Genomic DNA, 21273 nt, shown 5'->3' with positions numbered 1-21273 from the left:
TGGGTCGTGGGGCATACAGGCTTCATCTCCAGCTGCAGTTTCAATGAAAAGCTCCAAAACTGCTGTAGAATGTGCAGGGAAAAGGAGGCATCCTCTGTGAGCCCCTTGAACTTATGTTTTATGGCAGTAGTTCTCAGATGAGAGCCATAGCCTCAGCCCTTCCCCGGAGCTGTCAGCTTGTGATAACATATAAAATTCATCTTTGGGAAAAGTAAATACATATTCCGTCAGCAGAGCCTTGAGCTGAGTGGATGGTGGGAAACCGAATTGAACCTGCTGTAAGGAAGAGGTAAGGGGTGTGGTGAGCCTTCAAGCTAAGGCCAAAGGGAAGGCACGTATTGATTTGGAGAACTTGGCCCTATGAAAACGTAAGTGTGCTGAAGGAGGGCAAAAGGTGTGATCACTCGGACGCTTTTATAAACATTATGAGACAATGCGGTACTCAAGCAGTGGTGTGCTAATGGTGACTCATTCGGTGTTTTTTGTTCGTTTTTTTTTTTGCGGTACACGGGCCTCTCACTGCTGTGGCCTCTCCCGTTGCGGAGCACAGGCTCCGGACGCGCAGGCTCAGCGGCCATGGCTCACGGGCCCAGCCGCTCCGCGGCATGTGGGATCCTCCCAGACCGGGGCACAGACCCGCGTCCCCTGCATCGGCAGGCGGACTCTCAACCACTGCACCACCAGGGAAGGCCCAGTGTTTTTTTGAGAGTTCTGATTTCTTCAAATAGACCTCTGACGTCAGTATGGCTCTTTGAGTAATATGAGTAATGGGGACTGTGACCAAAACTTAAACAGAAAAGGGCCTTATTGCAAGGATGTGGGGTCATTATTAAAACCTAGTGAAAGGCTGACTGCCCAGGCCTCAGCCAGGGCAGGAACTAAGGCAGAGTGACCAGATGGACATTCTCCAGGTGTCCACATTGGATGAGTCACCCTGAAGAGTTTGCTGTCCTGGTCTCACTCAACTGAGGATTCACATTCCAAGTTCCCTGGTGGTCTAGTGGTTAGGATTCAGTGCTTTCACTGCTGTGGCCCAGGTTCAATCCCTGGTCGGGGAACTGAGATCCTACAAGCCGTGCAATGCAGCCAAAAACAAAAAAAAAGATTCAAATTCCAGGAAGAGTGAGTCTGACTGGCCTCATCAGAGCCACTCCTCAGAGACAGTTCACATAAGCCTGCACGCAAGTCAGGAAGACTTATTCCTTAAAGCGAAGTGGAGGCGTATTGCCAAACAGAAGGGGCAAAAGCTGCAGGGCTAACAGAACTGACAGGTGTGCCTACTGGGTTGCCATGATTTCAGTATTTAAACATGAATCACCACACCCCAAAAGGTAGACAAGCACTATTTTGGATCATTTGGTCCTGTAGCTACCCACTTCTGCCATCCGCAGATCGGAGTTGTGAGATGGCAGGACAGTGTCTTTGGATGAAGGGATTCTCACGGTCTAACCCGGACAGTTGTGGCCCAGGAGCCAAGGGAACCCAGAGCAGCTGGAGGGAGGCCACCTGTGAAGCAGAGGCTGCTGCAGAGACGCCCTCTGATTAGCCGTGGGTGTGTCTGCGACCTAGTCCTGGACATGCTTTGAGCTCAGGAAGGTCACTGCATCTGGGGTCCACCTTCAGATTTGGGGTTAACTGGTTGATCACATGCCACTTCTGATGGCCGTTAGCTCTGGCCATCTTTTCGGCACACGTGACTGAAGTGCTTGGGGAGGTTGTAATTTTATTTTTCCCCTCATTTCACAGTTTCTCCTTGCCTGAAAAATTGGAATACATCGTCACCAAGTATGCTGAGCACTCACATGATAAATGGGCCTGTGATAAGGTAGGGATCCTCATCCAACCCATAACTGTCAGGGGAAAAAAACAGCCGCCCAAGAACATGAAAGGGTCCAATCCTGGAAGTCTGCCTGACTTGTCTAAGCGACAGACTCGCCATGCCAACGGCATTCGTTATTTCTGAGCGGCAGTTTCCCAGGGTTGGTGGAGATCGGAGAAATGGGCGGGGCAGTTGCTGATGCGGCTTTTTGTGTCTCTCAAGAAAACGATCGCTTTTGGGAGTGTTCATGTCTGTCTTCACGTTGCATTTCCTGGAGTCGGCGCCCAAGCACGTGCTTGCGTGTGTTTGACATAAAGGCTTAACGTGGGGCCGGAGGCTTTTATTAAATGTTTCCTTTGAACGTAGTGTCGGAAAAAGGGAAAATTGAATGGAAAGCTTTACCCTTGCATTTTGCCAGCAAGCTGAATTTTATTCTAGGGAGGACACGCGGCTTCCTGTGGTGGGCAGTGCTGGAACTTCCAGACTCTCCCTTATCAGTAAGCCTGTCCAGCTGGTGTTTAAAATTCTTCACCACATGAGGTCAGGCTGCTAATAAGTTTAATTGCTCTGTCAGCCCTTTAATGCTGGCAGGCACATGGGGAGGAATGCCAAAGACATCTCGGAGTCCTGTGGGCAGCCAGTTAAGCACTGGGCCTTTGCCCAGAGGCAGCTTACAGCCCGTAACGGTGGACCTGTCTCCACAGCAAGGCCGCAGCAACCACCTGCCTGGATGCACCCTGGATGAGGGACAGCTTGAAGCCCTGGCTCAGCCTCTGCTCTGATTCTCTCCTGAACCCCTGTTGAGAGCTCATGATGACTCCAATCGTTGTATCTGTAGAATGGGCTAATACTCATGATTCTAGAGCAGAGGTTGGCATGCTTTTTCTGTAAAGGGCCAGAGAGTAAACATTTTAGGCTTTGTGGGCCGGACAGTCTCCACTGCAACTACTCACGTCTGCTGGTGTAGCACAAAAGCAGCCGATGACGGCACATGAATCCATCGCAATCTCCAATCCATCCCTAAGCCATGTGCATTTTACCTCCTTGTCACTTTTGAATGTGAATGGTTCTCTCTGTGCCCATGCCATGGTTTTTGTCCAAGCTGCTCTCATCTTTCACCCAGACAATGTGATAACCTTCTAACTAGTCTGCCCACATGCACTTTCTCCAGTCCGTTCTTCACGCTACAGGCAAGTGATGGTTTCAGTGTGCAAATTTGGTCAGATTCTCCCAAATGGGTCAAGTTCTCCAACCCAGCCCCTTCTCCTTGTTAAAATCCCTTAATAACTTCCAACTCTTTTCATGTAAACGTCAAAATCCTTAATATGGCCTGATAGGCACTGCTTAATCTCTGCTACCATCTCTAGCCTCATCTCTCCCTTCACCCTCTGCCCTCCAGCCATATCCCCTTCATTTAGGCTCGTTCTCTCTCTCTCTCTCTCTCTCTCACGCGCGTGCGCATACACACACACACACACACACACACACACACACTCTCCCTCTCTCTCTCTCTCTCTCTCTCTCTCTCTCTCTCTCTCTCTCTCTCTCTCTCTCTCTCTCTCTCTCTCTGCATATGCCTGAATCTGCCCCCTGTCTGAGCCAGGTACCCATCTGCACTCACATGTGTGAAAACACCATTCACCAATTCCTCCTTCAAAATCTGTTCAAGTGTGAATTCCTAGGACGCCTCTTTCCCAGATTTCTCAGATATAGGCCCTCTTAGCACCTTGCTCTTTTCCTTCCCAGTATTTTTATAGCAGTCTTGTATAGTTGGATTTGCAACAGTTAGACATTTATATATACCAGTTACCAACTCTGCATTTACTGGCGTGGTATTTGATGAATCTCTCCCATCCACTAGCCTGGAAGCTTCAAGTTTGCTCACCCTTGCCAGGTGGGCATTGATAATCTGACAGGAAAAGAGTATTTTCCCCTGTCCTCAAGGACCCCACAATCGGTGGGAGAAACCAAGTAAAGCAGCCATTAAACAGGTTGTACCATGCTGTGATGGGCATGAGCACGGGGTGAGAGCACACAGGAAGAGACCCCAACCCAATAGGGAGGGTCCGGGAACGCTTCCTCGAGCTGCTGACACCTACAGGGTGTGGTGAATGAGGGGCCATTGTTCAGGCACAGGGGAGCAAGTGCACTGCAGGCCATGGAAGCAGTGGGTGCAGACCCCGAGAAGCAAGAGAGTGTGGTGGCTTTAGGGGAGCTTGGTTCGACACATTGGGGTCACGGAGTAGGGCAGGGGAAGAAAGGCAGGACATGAGCCTAGAGGGCCAACAAGATCTTCGCTGCAGCAGTAGAAGCCAGAAAGAATTTGGATTTTTACCATGATGGCAGCTGGGAATCAGAAATTTTTAAAGCAGCAGAGTGCCCTGAGCAGGGTATTTTATAAAAACCACTTGACAGTGGTGTAGAAAATGGAATCCGTGAGAGACAGCAAGACTGGAGACGGGAGACCGCACAGGAAGCCGTTGCAGTAATCCAGGTGACAGCTGACGGCGGCCTGAGCTAGAGCACTGGCAGGAAAGCGGAGGAGGGGCGGACCAATAGGTCTGGGAGGTTGAACACACATGAGAGAGTGCAGAGAAGGAAGAGTCCCACACTTCCAGCTTGAAAAGTGCATGTAAGCTAGTGCTGTTCACGGAGATACAGGGAACCTGAGAGGAAGGGCCACTGAGAGAAGTGAAATTCCAGGTGCTGTTTCAGACCTGTTGAGAGGTACCTATGGCCATCCAAGCAGAGCTTAAATAGGTCTGGAAGTTAGGAGAGAGATCTGGGCTGGAAACGCTGATTTGGGATTAATCCACTTAGGGACCATGGGCCTAGATTATATCCCGCAGGGACAGTGTTCCTTGAGAAGAGACAGAAACTTGAGAAACAGCCACATTGACGAGGGGACATTGGCAGAGGCTGAGAAAGAGCCACCGGAAGTCTTCGGGCTGCGAGGTTATGGAAAGCAGAGCCTTATTTATCTCTGTATCCACCATCCCTGGGACAGAGTTTGGCACCTACTGTCATAGGCATTCCACCGATGTTTGTTGCATGACTTTTGAAATTCTTAAACCTCTATGATTCTAGAAACATGCCTTGCTAGAGCTTTGCTGTGGGATTGGCGGGCAAGGGGTGCAAACCAGAGCAGCCTCCTGCACGCCGTGGCCAGTAGGTCCAATACTCACAAGCGTTCAGCCTTGACATCTGTCCTTGCCTGTGATTGGGACACATGGTTCTGAAAAGCATTGTTCTCGGGTCTTTTGAAGCATGCTTCTGTCTGGTGGGCCTGAAACACAAGCGAGTAAGTGGAGGGGACAGCAACTAAAATGAGAAGAAATAAAGGAGCAGGGTTCAAAATTCAGGGGGCAGAGAGCCTGACAGCCCTAAAGGATCCGTTAGACGTTTTGGAGGGAAATTTCCAAGCTCTGTCACGTTCCATTATTTTATTTGTTCAGTGAAAATTGAAGCTGGGATGTGGGTCACATAGCAGGGCTCTCTGGGTGCCAAGGATATTTGAACTGAGAACATTTCTACAGAGTCAGAATGGATGGAAATATGGAATTTCCCTGGATGAAAATGTGAAGACCCATCCATTGATCAGGCCTTTCAAGACGTTAACAGAGAAGGTAAGGACCAGGCCATGCTAATTTCCCTCCCCTGGGAATTATATCAGATGGCAGAGGGGTCGAGGGCACATTCACCATCCAGTTCCTCAGAGACTTTCCAGGACTCGGCAGACTCCTCAGGAGCTGGCCCATGGGCCACAGCCTCAAGACTGGTTTCTGAGAACCCAGCCTCCCATTCTGCTATTTGGTTCTGAAAGCCCATTGGAGAGAGAAGCACCAATCAGCACTTAGAGGCTGGGCCAAAACGCATTTGTGTTTCACTTGTAACTGAACTAGGAAGGGCTTCTGTTAGATTGTTGCAGGGGGCGGGTGGACTTGCATTGTTGGAGAACATTCAGATAGAAAGGACTTCCAATCGTGACGGATAAAAAGAATAGAGGAGAGAGTCCCCAGGGAAACGTGGACAGGTCTCTCGGTTTGTTTGTGTTTTTTTTAAGTTATGAGATTTGGTTCAACTCAACTCTGAATTCCTATCTTGCGATCAGTAAGAGTTCCTTGCAGGCTTTAGACCGAGTGTCACAGGTAAAGGATGACATGTGTATCTTTATGTGCATATTGACCAGTTATAAAATTGTGCGTGGCTCGAAAGAGAATTCTAAATCTAAGAATGTCTATTTCCCATGCTCGGAGGAGAGCTTTGTGCAAATGCATTTTGACGTGTCCCATCTTAAATACCTACTGGAGAACAGAAGTCACTCTGGAGAGAAAGGGGTGGGTCCAGGGCTGGCGATGCTTGTGCAGTGGACGGGGCACAGAGGAGGCAGAGGTGGCAGCGCTGGGGGGTGGGGGGAGGGAAGAAGTCATTCTCCTGTTCTCGTTCTGCTTTCTCCACAAACTGTGGATATGTCTGGCACATTCCCTCTAAAAGCAGGAGACTGTGGGGTCCTATACTTAAAAACCTCAGAAAGACGGATGACGTGTTTCAGACGGGATGCTGCAGAGGGTATTCTGACCCAGTGAGAGGAAGCTGGAGCCGCTTAGCCCCCCTCCACTGCGGGAGGACCTCTCTTCCGGGAGACAAGCCAGCCACAGTGCTGGGGCGTGCCCTGCACAGCTCTTCTGCTCCAATGTTCTTCTAGGAGAAGGAAATTTATCGCTGGCCTGCCAGAGAGTCCCTGAAAACCATGCTGGCTGTGGGCTGGACGGTAGAGAGGACCAAAGAGGGAGAAGCCCTATTTCAACAGCGGGAAAATGAGAAGCTTCGAAGCGTGTCCCAGGCCAGCCAGGTATGACCATCACGCCCAGAGGCCAACACTAGGCCAATGGAACCCATGGAGAATCTGGGAAAGCTATCCCCAGGGTATCAGAGATGAGGCCCACCACCAGTGAGCCCTGGGAATCTTTCGGGACATATCTTTGGCCACTGAAGTCAGGGATGCTGGTGAGAATAAGGCAAGTAACGGGAAACCCAGTGATTCTGCCTTTGCTTTCCTAGGGCAACAGCTACAGCCCTGCTCCCCTGGATCTCTCCAATGTTGTGCTCTCCAGAGAGCTCCAGGTCAGTGTTGATACTTTCAGAACAGCGTAACGGACTTTCTAAAACCCCTCAAGTGCAGGACATATTGCCCTCCAAAGAATGTTCTAGAAAGGGGTGAGGGGGAAGAATGCCTAAAACATATCACCACTGAAATATCAAAATTAGAGAGGGTCACAACGAGCAGAGGCCACTCATCTGACACAGTCTCAGCAGAATTAACCAACAGTCTGAGAAGGTGAGGCTTTGCGCTTCTTCTGGAGACGTCATAGCAGGTCATGACTCAATAGAAGGAAGATCGAACAGCAAATTACTGTACAAAAACCCAAAACAGAACTTATAACAGCCAGGAGAAATAACTAGTAACAAAGCTATTAACAACTAGGAGAAAATGTACAAGGTGGCCCCTGGGTTGGGCTGCTGGACTGCTCACACCGGGCCCCCCAACCTTGAGGACAATCGCATATCCCGTGGTGGATTCACTTGAGTTGCCCTTGGTGGTACAGACAAGTCATCATTGTAGGATTTAGGGACTTACACCCAAGAGGATGAAATTAAAGGCTTAAGCTTCCTCACCCCCATTCCTCCCCTGTGCACATGTCAGTGACCGTGACCGGCCCCAGCCTGAGGCCGTTACTCCTTAGAGAGTCCATCAGACCAACGCTTTGGACCTTAAAGAAAGTTTCTTTCCAAAGTACACCCTTCATTCCGGGTCACTATTTTATGAACCTTATAATGATGCATTCTATTTGAGAAATCTTATGTGCGGCAGTTTTCTCCAACACGTGATTATTTTTAGTTTGCAAAGCTAAAGGCTTTCGGGGATCCTAGAGTTTTGCTTGACCCCCCCCCCACTCCCAGCTCCCTATCTCAGGTCAGGAGTAAAATACTTCACTCCTGTGACAAATGGAGTGCCACCAGAACGCAGTTTCCAGTGGAAATGTGTGTTTCTCAGAAATGCATCAAACTGCCAAGATAATAAGTTACCAGAAAAGGACAGAATTAGAAATTGTTTTCTGTGTGTATGGGAAGATATAAAACTAACGGGGTGCATAAGCAAAGACTAATTAATGATGGGAGACACTCAGCAATGTGCCATTAGCGTTTGGTGGTGCTCTGTTCCCGAGGCTGCCTGCAACAGCGGGGCAGATGTGAACCCATTTTTCTTGCTTGCTTTCTCTCTGACTGTCATCTCCCTGGTGGGACACAGGGGATGGTGGAGGTGATAGCTGAGAACTATCACAATATCTGGGCCAAGAAGAAGAAGCTGGAGCTGGAGAGCAAAGGTGAGCTAGATTCACAGCATCTCCTACAGAAGGTGAGCTGGGGGGCAGGTGTGTTTCCCAGAAGTGCAAAGGAAGAGCCACCTATTTTGTCATCTCTTACTTTACTGACCCCAGGTGGCGGCAGTCACCCTCTTTTGGTACCTTATGACACCTTGACTGCCAAGGAAAAGTTCAGGGACCGGGAGAAGGCCCAGGACCTGTTTAAGTTCCTCCAAGTGAACGGCATTGTGGTTTCCAGGTAAGTCGTCTTCCAGGTGACGTTAGCGGGCCAGGGGCAGGCTCGTGTGGTCTCTCGTGCTCTAGATATTTGATCACCTGCCTGCAAAGCAGATCAGAGTAAGGATAGCGGTTGAGTCTTTTGAAATGAATAGATGTTTATTCTGGAGCGTGAAGCCCTCTCTTCCGACATAAATAAGACTGGTCGATATCAATTTCTAAAAATCAGTTACAGCAGAGAATCGTGACAAATTATACATCTGTACCTTAAACATTTAATTTTAATTAAAACAAACACACATGCATTCATTCACAAATCTTGTACCATAGACCCCCAGATCTCATCTTTGTTGGTTGTTTTATTGATTGGAATTATAAACCACATTCATAATGCATCCTCAGAGCTCTTGAAGTTGGGCTGAAGAGCAGTTAAGGTACAGTTAAGAGAATTAAGGTACATACAAAACAATGTAAATGCAGTATTCTGGGTTTGTTTGTTTGTTTGTTTGTTTTTTCAATTTCCTCCCTATCTTTTACGGTTGTCTCACACCTAATTCAGAAACGCTGTTTTTGGAAACTTACAATCGCGGGTCTTTGCAAAATATGCAGCTTAGTTCTCACAGAATCACCAGTTCTCTTCACACTTGTGTTTTTTTGTTTTACGTGATATTTAATGAAATGCCATAATAACAATAGGGAAGATGAGTGACATCAACAACCTTTGAACAAAGATGGCAACTCCACTGGAGAGACTGAATGAATCATGATTTCCTAAGACTTTCTCTCAAACTTATGTTTGTCAGAATCATCTAGACAAATGTTTTAGGTGAGGATGGTCTGGGCTGCTTAAGTCTTAAAGGTAGAACCTGTTTCCCCCGCTGGTCAGGTGTCGGTGATGGGCTGTGCTTGCGGCGTCCTTTGTAGAACGAAAAACAAGGCAGTGTCCCCACCTCGATAAGCCATTCCTCCTGAAAGAAATGTCTGCTGAGCCAGCTGCTGTTTCTTCTTTTAGTTTCCTACAGAATTTTTGCCACTGAGTGACAGAAACCTAAGTAAAAATCTATACAAATATTTCTGTTGTAGCTCATATGAAAAAATAACAAAACCTATTTGCTGTATTGTTGAGTGAGAAAGGTCAGGCAGCAGGAGACAGCCTCTGGGGAAGCATTTAAGAAAGACTCCCATCGTCATTTTAATCCTGTTCTTAACACCAAGATGCATGCAGACTATGATTTGCCAATAAATAACTTGCTCACAGAAGTGAAAAATTCCTCTTGACTATAAGAAGGGAATCAAGGAAATAGCGGGGGGGAAAGGAAAAAGACCACTGAATTCAGCAAACATACCCTTGTAGTGGTTTACCCTGAGCCAGAGCCCGTGGTGGGCACTTGGATGTACTGATAAGGCGGTAACATCCCTGTCACCAAGGAGAAACCCTAGGTTCCCGCTACCCATGCCTCAGACCTGCTCCATCCTCAACTTCCCCATCACTTGACGACAGCCTGTTCTTCCCGATGCCCAAGCCAAAAACCTTGACTCCTCTCTTTTTCCCTCAACCCACATCCAATCCTTTAGGAAATCCTGACGGCTCTTCCCTTAAGATACCCGGAATCTGACCACTTCTCACCCTTCGTGCTGTCACTGCCGTTGCTGAAAGGGCTTCCTTCCTGGGCCCCCTGTTTCAGTCCTTGCCCTCGGTCAATTTTAATCCTAGCAACTAGAGTAATTCTGTCACAATGTGAGTCATATCATGTCGTTTCCTCTACTCAAAACTTTCAATAGCTTCCCATCTCAGAGCAAAAGCAAAATGCTAAGGACGGCCCACCCTGACGGTTGCCTCCACTGCCCACCCCACGCCCCTCTGACTGCCTGCTCACTTCCATCCCTCCACACTGGCCTCAACTCAGCATGCATGTGCCCACTCAGGAACTTTGCAGCCCCGCTCCCTATGCCTGGAAAGCTCTCTCCCCTCATGTCTCTATGGCTCACCTCCTTCAAGCCTATACTCCAGTGTCGTCCTTCCAATAAGCCCAGCACTGATTTAACACGACAGTCTGCTCAACCCCACTTCAGGTACTCTTGGGCCCTTTCATCTTGCTTTAGTTTTTCTTTTTTTTCACAAAACTTATTAACTTACAGCATTCCAGATAATTTTTTAAATTTATTTATTTTATTTTTGGCTGCGTGGGGTCTTCGTTGCTGCGCGCAGGCTTTCTCTAGTTGTGGCAAGCAGGGGCTGCTCTTCGTTGTGGTGCGCAGGCTTCTCATTGCCATGGCTTCTCTTGTCGCAGAGCACGGGCTAGTCTAGGCACACGGGCTTCAGTAGTTGTGGCTCGTGGGCTTAGTTGCTCCGCGGCATGTGGGATCTTCCCGGACCAGGGCTTGAACCTGTTTCCCCTGCACTGGCAGGCGGATTCTTAACCACTGCACCACCAAGGAAGTCCCCAGATAATTTATATTTCGTTTTATGTAGCGTTTGTACCTGTTTATAGCAAGCACGTAAGTTCCATGAGCGCAGGGATTCTTTGTTTGCATCTCTGATTTATCCCCAGCTCAGTATTTGTTGAATGAATGACAAAGATCTTTCTGAAAAATCTTTTTAGAAATTATTGTCGCTCAGGTGTTGCATGCTCACAGAGGCAGGTTTCAAGTGCAAGGGGAAATGAGTCAAATGATGAGTCAGGTCGCTAAGCCAGCATAGCCATCAACATTTGGAAAGCAGAGTTGACGTGGAGAAAATTGCTTGTGCACCAAAGTCACATTGTTATCTCTGTTACTCCCTGGGGTTTACCCATTTCCAATCTAGAGGTATCAAGGATATGGGGCTGGATGCCTCCTCCATGGAAAAGAGGTTTGCCTATAAGTTTTTGAAGAAGATCCTGAAATATGTTGATTCTGCTCAAGAGTTTATTGCCCATTTGGGTAAGTATCATTGTGAAATATCAGAAAAATGTGTGCTTCTCATAATACCGAAAGGAATTAGATATTCCTTTTATGAAGAGTGATGCTTTCATACTGTAGCTGTTCATGATTCTTTGAAACATATGGTTTAGGGAAAGACACAGTGGCTGAGATTTCACACACACACGCACTGAAAAAAAATCAGTTTTGTCTTTGGTTTCCCTTCTGGGTTTGATTGAATCATTTGTCATTTTTCACATAACTCATCCTCCTCTAAGTTTTCCATCATTTTGTTTTATGCCTGTGAGCATATGACTCAACCTCTCTGAAGCTGCCTTCTTATCAGTAGAGTAGAGAAAAGAGTAGTGAAACCCTAGAAGAAATAACCAACCCTCACAATTATAAAGTACTTTGTAAAATATTAGATATTTTATAAAATCAAATGGCCTTTTCATGACGAAAAGCTGCTCTGTTTCTTTAATGCTGTGACTCTTTTTGTCTTTGTTTTCTTTAGCTCTGGTCAACTTTGTGTCACTTTTGTCTTTGTAGAAACCATTGTCAGCAGTGGGAAAACTGAAAAGTCTCCCCATGACCAGGAGATCAAATTCTTTGCCAAAGTAAGTGACTCTCTGCATTTAACCGGATTACCTTCTTCTTGGGATCTGTACAATTTAGGGTACAAGTTAAGCAGATCCAACAAAGATATCCAAAACTCCAGTAATGACTTTGATGAGATGGACGTGGGTTTCCCTGTTGTGGAAAGGTCCTGAGGCAGGTGGGTGGTCCGAGGAGGTAAGCAGCCTGCTGTGCTCTACGCCGTCACCCAGGGACTCGGGTTCTTCCTCTCTTGATGCTCTCTCATCTCCTAAGATGTGGTCCCTGACAGTGGTCCAGACTCACTTGTACCACATCTGTGAGAAAGGGGGGAAGGATAGCGGAGGGCAAGCTGTTGTTTTATTAAAGTTCTAAAGTTTAATAAAAGTTGTTTTATTAAGTGGCTAGAGCTTACTCATTTCAGCCTCAGCTAGCTGCAAGGGAGGTGTGTAATGCATGCTTTAACTGGGTGACCCCATGCCCAGATAAAACACGGGGATTTCTACTGCTAAGAGAAAGAAGGGAAGAATGAATGTGGGTGCCAGTGAGCTGTCTCAGCCACATAACCCTACTCAGAGGACTAAATACAAGTGAGACTTTGGGGTAGCCATGTTCTGAGAAGCAGAGACAGGATGGTCAAGTCCAGTAGTGCTGGGCCATGCCTTCAATATTCTGTTGGGTGCCACGCCCAAGAAGCCACATCTGAGTGCAGATGTCCTACAGGATGCCCCTGAAAATGTTGATTCAGGATGTGCATTTCTTTGGGCCCTTAGTCAGTGTCCTGCCCTATCCCTTCACATATTTCTAAGGCCTCTGGTTATAGGCATAGAAGAAAAAACATGTTTTGGAAACTGGGATTCCCAGGGTAGAGTTTCCTAGAAATTCCAGGACCAGAGTCTTTTTGTGTTCAGGGTCTTTTTGCTCATTAAGGATGAACTTTTTCAAAGGAACCAGAGGAAGGGCTTTGGCCAGCCTCTTAGAAGTTCATCTCTGGTGATCTTTCAGGTTCTTCTCCCACTGGTTGACCAGTACTTTACCAATCACCGCCTCTACTTCCTCTCGTCCCCTCTGAAGCCCCTTAGCAGCAGCGGGTACGCCTCTCATAAGGAGAAAGAAATGGTGGCCAGGTGAGTCTACAGAAGGGAAGGTCACGGTGCTCACGTGATTTATGTAAAACCCCAGACTCCTGGGGCTTCAATGGTGAATCTTTTGGAGAAATGAACTGTGGCCTGATGATGGGTAGCTCAGAGGTTTTGGTTATCATCTTGGTTTTGAAAGTGACTTTATTCACACTTATCTGTATATTATTTTGGCAACCGAGAGAGGTGCACTGTTTGGGGGTATCAGTAGGGCTTGGGGGAAACTTATATCCTCAGGTCAGCTTCTATCCTGAAATAACATTTAGAAAAAGGAGAAGGTAATTCTGAAGCTTGGGAAAAGCAAACACACAACGTTGAGAAGAAACGGATTAAGACTGTTTTCATTCTCATTCTTCTCAGGCTTTTTAAGCTTAACTTTTTTTTAAGGAATCAGATCTTACAAGTCTTGGTGTGGATGATCTGAGATTTGAAATCTAGAGTGACATAATTCAATTTAAATTCCTAACAGGAAACAAATTTTCATCAAAAGCACCAGCTTCCCTTCTCATTCCACTAGGCATGACACGTGGATGCCTCAGCAGAGCTGAGAACAAAGCAGGTGCTTCATGGTCAGGCTACAAGTGGGTACCACTATGCCTCAGGTTCTCTGTATTTGATTTACGAATGACAAGGGATGGATTAGACTTCTAAATGGCAAAGAGTTAAGGACTGCAGTAAAGGCAGTCTATCAGCCCTTTCCCTGGCATCCACTGATGGTGAACAATGTACTTTATATTTTATAAGGGCCCAGCCATTGAATATCACCATCTTTGGGAGGATATTCAACTTTAGGATTTAGCTAACATTTATCAAGCACAGCATGGCTCAGCAGTGAGCTCGATTTTTTGATATGCACAAGTTATTGCCCACCTGTGGAAATATCATTGTGAAACACCACAATGCTTTAAATTCCAGGAACCACCTGTGTGTTATGATCTCCATTTTGCAGATGAGGAAACTGAGGTTTGGGCAGGTTCACTCCAGTGCCTAAAGTGACCCAGGTAGTAAGTTAGAGCAAGAATGAAAGCGTAGCCATCTCTATCCAGATCGAGTGCCATTTTCTCTACACTGTAATTACTTCTGACATTAATATTTGTTAAGCAGGGAGGAGCGCATGATGTCAAAATAAGATACACTTAGAATCAGTTACTGACCCAAGATTTCCTAGATATTTTCATGACACACCGGTGTTTTTTGTAAGAAGTTAAGGAAATGGAGAGCCAAGTGAGATACTCAGATAAGCCAACAGAGGGCAGGTGTGTCTGTTCTCTTCATCTGTTTTTCTTAGGGTATTAATTCATGGAAATGTAACATTTGTTCAGCCAGGCACCATTTGTCACAGCTGGAATGCAAGCTGGAGCTCGCTGATCGGCCTTGCAAATAGCTTTCAGATCCATCAGTGTGCCCGCTGCCCTCCCATAGAAGTGGTCATATCGGCACTGAACGTGCTCACATCTCCAGACCCCTCTTGTTCCCAGCCTTCGCCCATACCCCACCTCTTCTGCATCTGATGCAATTTACCAGTGCTTTCCGGAATCTCTCCCCTGGGAGCTCTTTAATTTATCACCTTCAAATTCTGAGGTGAGAGAGAGGCGCCTGGGGACTCTGGCCCCTCATAACTCTGGGTGAAGGACGGTGCTTCTGCTTGCATCATGGGTCCCACAGGCAACAAAAAAGGGCCTTTGGAAGTTTCAGGCCCCGGCCTTGACATACCTGAGAAAGCACTTCCGACAGCAAGGGGAGCCACGTTTATATTAGGATCAAACAACCCAAGGATCTGCTTTAGTTAGAAAAATGTTAATTTTGTATTTATACAGAGTGGGTTCATTTTGAAGCATTTTGCCAGAAATAGCTGAGTTTATCAGCCCCTAATTCTACAGGCTAAAAGGGTCATGTGATTAGTCGCTGACTACAGACGAGAAAGCTAAAACACAGAGCTCATATTCCTCCAGGATCTCCGCCAACTCCATGAGTTTTCATCAGATACATAACTCTGAAAAAAAACAAACATCCGGGGAAGAGAAAAGAAGCAGCAGTTCATATTTAATTTCACACTCGCGGGCTGCCAAATTTCTGTTAACTTACTCTGAGCTCTCTTAAGCTCTAGGCCAGTGTTTCCAACTTATTTCCACTGCAAAAACAAATGACTAAGCAGCAGAGACTTTGGCTGTGGTGTCCAGTAGACAGCCCAGAAAGGCTCAGGGTATTCATTGAAAACCATTTAGAGGTGAACAAGTTTTCATCCCCACCAACACTTGGATGGATTTCTTCTCTATTTGAGCTGTCCCCTAAAGGTTTTTGCCCTGTGTGGGGCAAGATGCCCATGATTTCTAAGAAGATCTTGGGAAGGACTTCAGCTAGGTCTCACCTTGGCATCCCATGGCCTGTACCAGGTGATTTTATTTTACTTCCCCTCTTTCTGTTCCACCAGGAAGGACTGCTTTCTGAAGGGATTGCTAAGTTCTTACCTAGTTGTGCCGATGTCAAGTAATGTCAGCGTTCTGAGGAATCTCCTCCCAAGACCTTCAGCAACACAGGTCAAATGATGGCCATAGTGCCCCTAGACAGAGGCTATCAGGAGTGTGTTCAGAAACATCCATGGGCTCTTTGCTAACTGCACAAAGCCCTCTATTAGACACTGTGGAAAGTAAAACAGTAAGGCACAACTGGACTCCTAGGGGTTCCATGGTAGACAGTATGGGTGAAAGCATGGAATAGGGTCAAAAAACACGAAAGCGTAGCAGATGGGATTTCCTAGCTTCAAAGACACAGATAGGACAGCAACCGAGTCAGGCCTATAGGCTAATGGAGATGTCAGAGAAAAGCCATTTCTTGAAATGTTTCTGGTTCAGCACAGTATTGCCCATACCTGAACCTTTAACTTTCTTCCAATCCCACCATCTTGCGTACCTCTAACTAAGGCCTCACACCCTGTTCCCCCGAGTGAAGGCTACAGAAAGGGCTTGCAATCCACTGCAGTAATGGAAAAACCATGCTTCCTTCCAGAATCCTCGTTTATCCATGAATGTTCTACAGATGAACCTTTCAACATATAGTACGCTATAGGAAGAGGTGGTTTGCAACAGGTGGCTCATTGCAAAACATGGTACTTGCTGCAGAAGGATTGTTTTCTGCCTGCAAGGTACCTTTCGTGATTCTCCAGCAGGACAGTGGGAACCACATGTTGTCCTAGTGTGGTCCAGAGGATTCTTTGAGGGGAACACAGTGCATCTTCCCGGGGTGTTGTACTAGGCACTTTGTTTTACTGCACAGGGGCCAAGGGCTGGGGTACAAATGAGTCTTCCTTGAATCTCTGTCCCTTTCTGACTTTCATTCTTTTCTGCTTCAGCCTGTTCTGCAAACTCGCTGCTCTTGTTCGACATAGGATTTCCCTCTTTGGTAAGAGAAGTATTGCTAAAGGCTTCACCCTCTGTAATTATCCTGAACTTGTGTTTTGCCTTCATCTGTGGCTCCTGCAGGCAAGCTGAGCCTTAGGACTAAGGTGTCACCTAAATGTGCCGTAGAAAGTTGGTCTGAAGTGTGATAAACCCCTCTCTCCCCCCTTGAACAGCTCAGATTTTCCACGCCAATGAATGCCTTAAGCCCTGCCTCTAACTTCCATCATAAAGCGATGCGTCAGGCCAGAGATAAATGCTTTGGCCCCGAACGGAGGCCTGGCGCTTGGTGTGCTGGTGGTTAATAAGGCTGGGCTGTTTATACTTATTGAGAAGATTGTGTTTAAATGACAGGCTGAATGCTTTGGGGAGTCACAGGTGATACTTTTGATTTTAGGGAACGATTCTACCACAATGGTGAGCTGTCTTCACATCTTAGCTCAGACACTTGACACAAGGTAAGTGTGCCCAGAATTTTCCAGTCGTTTCTCAGGACTCCCTCTCTGGCCCTCTCTCCTTGCTTATTATTGTACTGAAGAGGAGATATGTCACCATTATGCAGGAGCTGGGGAGAAAAGGGAAGATGGGGAAAAGGTGGATCCCACCATGACGTTAGCACACTCTGTTTCTCAGCTCACATGATGGAGAGCCAGTGTCATGGCAGATACCGAAAGCTGAGCATTTGATCAATTCTTGTCTTCTCTTACCGAGAAGTTCATCTTTCAGAAGATAAAATATGTAACGTGGCAAAGTACCACTTCGTATCTAATTCTCCACAAAAAAAGAAAAAGGAAGAGCTGCCTGATGGGTGGCAATGCCATAAGAATCCTGGGAGAGGGGGCCCCTAGCACTCTGAATTCAAAATGGCCAAGGAGGGGATGTGATTACCAGAAGATCAAAGACAAAGATAGATTCGAGCCCATGACCTGAGGGTCTGATGGGAAAGATGGCTGAACAAGAAAGGAAGTCTTCCTTTTCTTTCACATACATACATATATGTGTATGTGTGTGTGTGTGTGTGTATATATATATATTCTGGTAGTATAAACATAAGTTATTTGATGAGATAAAAAAGAGAAGCAGTGCAAATAACTGACAGGGAGTTTTCTTTAACACACTCATTAAGCAGGGCCCCTGTCACAGTTGAGAGGAGAACACACATCCCAAAACCCAACGCAGAAGAGAGGCACCAACCTGAAAGAGTGGCCAGATGATGAAAATCCTCTACAAACTAAGAATGTTTTTTTTTTAAAAAGTTAAGGGTAGTTAAAGGGGATTTTCAAGTGTCAGAGAGAAACAAACATGTTGTGGAGATATTACGACAGCACAACATTTTCACGCCCAGACCAAAGCACCCCAGGGATGCAACTGGGACGAGGAATCTTTATTCCCAAAAGCATGCAAAATGCCTTAAGAGAGAGTCCTCTTTCTTAAACGTACCGACCTGCACCGACCTGCATGTTTTTTTTCGTAGTCATTCCTGAGAAAACCTGAGGAGGGTGGTTCATAAATACTTACAGCAAGCCTCACTGACTTTATTTCCTTGTTTTTATTTTTCTGATTGGCTGGCTGACTATCATGAAAATGCTGTAGATAAAAAGCATCTGTCCTTATAGAAAGCCTGTCATAATCTTGTGAATAAGATGTAGAAATATGGAAAAGAATAGATGACTTGTAGGCTTTGTTCCAGTTCTAAGTTTTATAAAATAGTTTTTAAGGGAAAGCCCCAGGTACCCATAGCTAATCTCCATTCCCACATGTTTTCTTCGGTGGTCTGATTAAGCTGTCTGTTTTAAAAGGGGCTGGCTCTTCTCCACTCCCCTTCTCCAAGCTAGAACATCCCTGAAAACTGATAGAAATCTAAGCTTCAGTTGATTTAATTCTCTGTTCTCTCTCTCTAAGAGGTCCTACATCACAGGAGAGCTAATATTTCTAACTAGTCCTTATGAAAGTTGCTGAGCCCATGTGGAGCTGCAAGAAAAGCTCCCCTCGCCCTCCTTTTAATTAGATACTTGCAGAAGAATGTAGCCAGCTGCAATATTATATAGATAGCAGGTGACCAATATCAGTTTCTTTCTAAGTCGTCCTGCCATTTCCTAAGAGTTGAGCAGTGATTCCCTCAAATCAAGCATGCCTTCCAGTTGCTGCCCACCCCCCTGCCCTTTGGGCTTGTGGATCCCAGTTTCTTTCTGGGTGCTAATAACCACTCTGTCCATTTCTCCCGACTCGGTGTCTTCCAGGTGAGTGGGGTGTCAAACGTCTGCCCGGGTTGCACTGCAAGCCACCAGTCTCAAGAAGGGGGTTGGCCAAAGATTCCGATTATGCTTCTGGTTTTGAACATTGTTTGCTTACAGGACAGTCATGAAGTCAGGCTCAGAGCTGGTGAAGGCCGGGTTACGAGCATTCTTTGAAAATGCAGCCGAAGACTTAGAGAAGACTTCAGAAAACCTGAAGCTCGGCAAGTTTACCCATTCCAGAACGCAGATGAAAGGCGTCTCTCAGAATATAAACTACACCACGGTGGCTCTGCTCCCCATCCTGAAGTCCATCTTTGAGCATGTGGCCCAGCATCAGTTCGGGGTGGATTTACTCTGTGAGTCACCTGCTGCCCGTCATGCATTCATGTGCATCTGGCCACGGATGGCTCATTCCCTCAGGCTGACCTTGAGGACAGAGTAGAGATAACGCTTCCACACTTTTCCCTTCTTAGATTTAAAAATGAAGTAATAGACTCTTGGAGGGGAAGAAATGCCCAAATTTGAGTATATAATATTTCATCTTTTCCCACTGTTTTTCAGGACCAGAATTTTCCCACCCACTGGTTTAGCTCTCAGCCATTGTGTTCTCACTTAATTTGAATAGGTTATCTGAGAAATCCAGCAAGAGATATAGGTTGCTCCCAGACCACCAATTTTCCTGTAAAGAAGCTTTAATGTATTCATTGGATACCAGGAGCAAAGAGAAGCTGCTAACATTTCATTGTCTAAGCCTCCAGAAACCCAGTAGTGGGTTGGTTTTCTTTCAGTTTGCATTTGGTACCATGTCCGGCCCTCTTATACTGCCACCAAGCTTCAGTTTCACACTTTAAATGGTGGCGCATGATTTAATTAGTTTAACCAGTTGTCAGTAGCCAAGGCTGTGTCTTCCATAGCCTTCGACGGGGAAAATCAGTTATTTCCATGGGGTTAGGGGGACAGGTAGGGGAACATTCAAACTCGCTATTCTGTGTCATGGACACAATGCACTTCCTTGTTGCAAAATTAAAAATTAAATTAGTTCTCTTTATGTTAAATTGGTTCCAGTCTTATCATGAGTTCCATACGTTAATAGAGGCACGTAGCCTGCCCATTAAGTTCCTAAGCGAAACACGCCCTTCCCTTGGGAAACACGGCAAAATCATGATACAGTTGAACTACCTTTTGAAAAACATCAGAGGACTTGGAACAGGTGGACAGGAGGAATTTTGCTCTGTCTCTGCAGAGGTAGGGACATTGTACATATCTCCCTAAGAAAGGAACAAAAAGCTCATTCAAACTTCTTTGATTTCTTGCATTCTTCCTTTCAAAAGAAGGAGATCGTGCTCTGGGTAAAATTTGATTACAGAGTCTCCCTCTATTGGAGGGGAAAAAAATACCCATATGGAAGGACTCATTGGTCAAGTGATTCCTTTCCCTGAGAAGCAAGGTGATCTGTGTCAGGAGTCCTACAAAGGAATTGGGATAGCTCAATGGAGGGTGTTTTTCTGTTGGTGTTTCCTCTCCCAGTTCAGCAACTGGCATTTGAGTAGAGAGGGGCTATATTTGTTAAAAAGAGAGAAAGAGAGCTCTTTGGCTCTTAGGTGATGCCACCACGTGTTTTCTGTTTGCAGACCCTTTCTGTGTGCAGGAGGTGGGCCACTGGGATTGATGAACAGGAATGACAGCTCTTGTTTGGTCTTTTCAGTGGGTGACGTGCAGATTTCATGCTACCATATACTGTGCAGCCTCTACTCCCTTGGGACAGGAAAGAACATCTATGTTGAAAGGTAATTAGTGAACGAAAGAAGCTAACACATTCAGGCTGAATGTGTTACTTAAGTCTTTAAACATTTAACAATAGCATCTTTTCAATCCAGCAGAAGCGAAATGCTCACCGAAATGGCTTGGTGATTTTGAGCCTAGGGTATGAAATGTTTACAGCAGTATAAAATGTGTTAATGAGGCTTCTGAGATGTATGACTTCCCTGGCGATAGCTGCAGAATGTATGTGGCTGGAGCAGCAATATAGCCAAGCTAAATCATGTGCTGGTGGCCAAAAAAATGTCGAAGAAATGTCTCTTTTTTCATAATCACAGTTTCCAAATAGCCTCCAGAGTTCCTGTGGTTAAAGCTTGCTGAGAAGCTCAAGGGACGTGAGGCGGTTGCTTTAGTGTTTAATGAGTTTCTGTGTGATACAGCCCTGGACCTTTACCATTCTCGGCTGTCACATTAGCTGTAGTTTTAGACAAGTCCACACTTTGAAAGCAGAGATGCTCTTCAATGGTCTTGAGTCTGAACAGGCAGATTTGCTGAGGTGCTTAGCTTCCTGCTCTACTCACTACTCTGCCTGGAGCGATGGAGGCCTTCGGTGACCGCCTGCTTTTCACCATCAAATGCCGTGTGTTGTGTGGTTCTGTTTAAATCCACGGGGAAGATCAGGAAGATAAACACAGTGTTAGCCAAACCCTAGACTTAGTCTTATCCTTGGAAGACGTTTTTTCCCTTTTCTGCCTTTTCAGTCAACGATACTGAAGGATTTTGATCTGTGCTTAAAATTATTTAATCTAAACATCCCCTTGGTATCCA

The 21273-nt window shown here is 46.2% G+C and overlaps 1 protein-coding gene across 4 annotated transcripts in view; it reads left to right on the top strand.

Moving 5' to 3' along the window:
- RYR3 (ryanodine receptor 3) overlaps nt 1-21273 on the top strand; it is a 551722-nt gene that overhangs the window by 448905 nt on the left and 81544 nt on the right. For all 4 annotated transcript variants that reach the window (XM_082647182.1, XM_082647181.1, XM_082647183.1 and 1 more), the window contains exons 52-64: nt 1747-1825; nt 5356-5445; nt 6525-6671; nt 6881-6943; nt 8130-8205; nt 8320-8443; nt 11228-11343; nt 11872-11939; nt 12922-13043; nt 16405-16454; nt 16848-16908; nt 18805-19043; nt 20393-20474. In XM_082647182.1, the coding sequence (XP_082503308.1) occupies nt 1747-1825; nt 5356-5445; nt 6525-6671; nt 6881-6943; nt 8130-8205; nt 8320-8443; nt 11228-11343; nt 11872-11939; nt 12922-13043; nt 16405-16454; nt 16848-16908; nt 18805-19043; nt 20393-20474 (1317 nt within the window). The remainder of the gene's footprint in view (nt 1-1746; nt 1826-5355; nt 5446-6524; nt 6672-6880; nt 6944-8129; nt 8206-8319; nt 8444-11227; nt 11344-11871; nt 11940-12921; nt 13044-16404; nt 16455-16847; nt 16909-18804; nt 19044-20392; nt 20475-21273) is intronic.

This window comes from Grampus griseus (assembly GCF_964374135.1).
Source record: "Grampus griseus genome assembly, chromosome: 2".
NCBI classification, from domain to species: Eukaryota; Metazoa; Chordata; class Mammalia; order Artiodactyla; family Delphinidae; genus Grampus; species Grampus griseus.
Note: the sequence above shows the minus strand (reverse complement) of the source record. Positions and strands in the feature narration are given on the sequence as shown.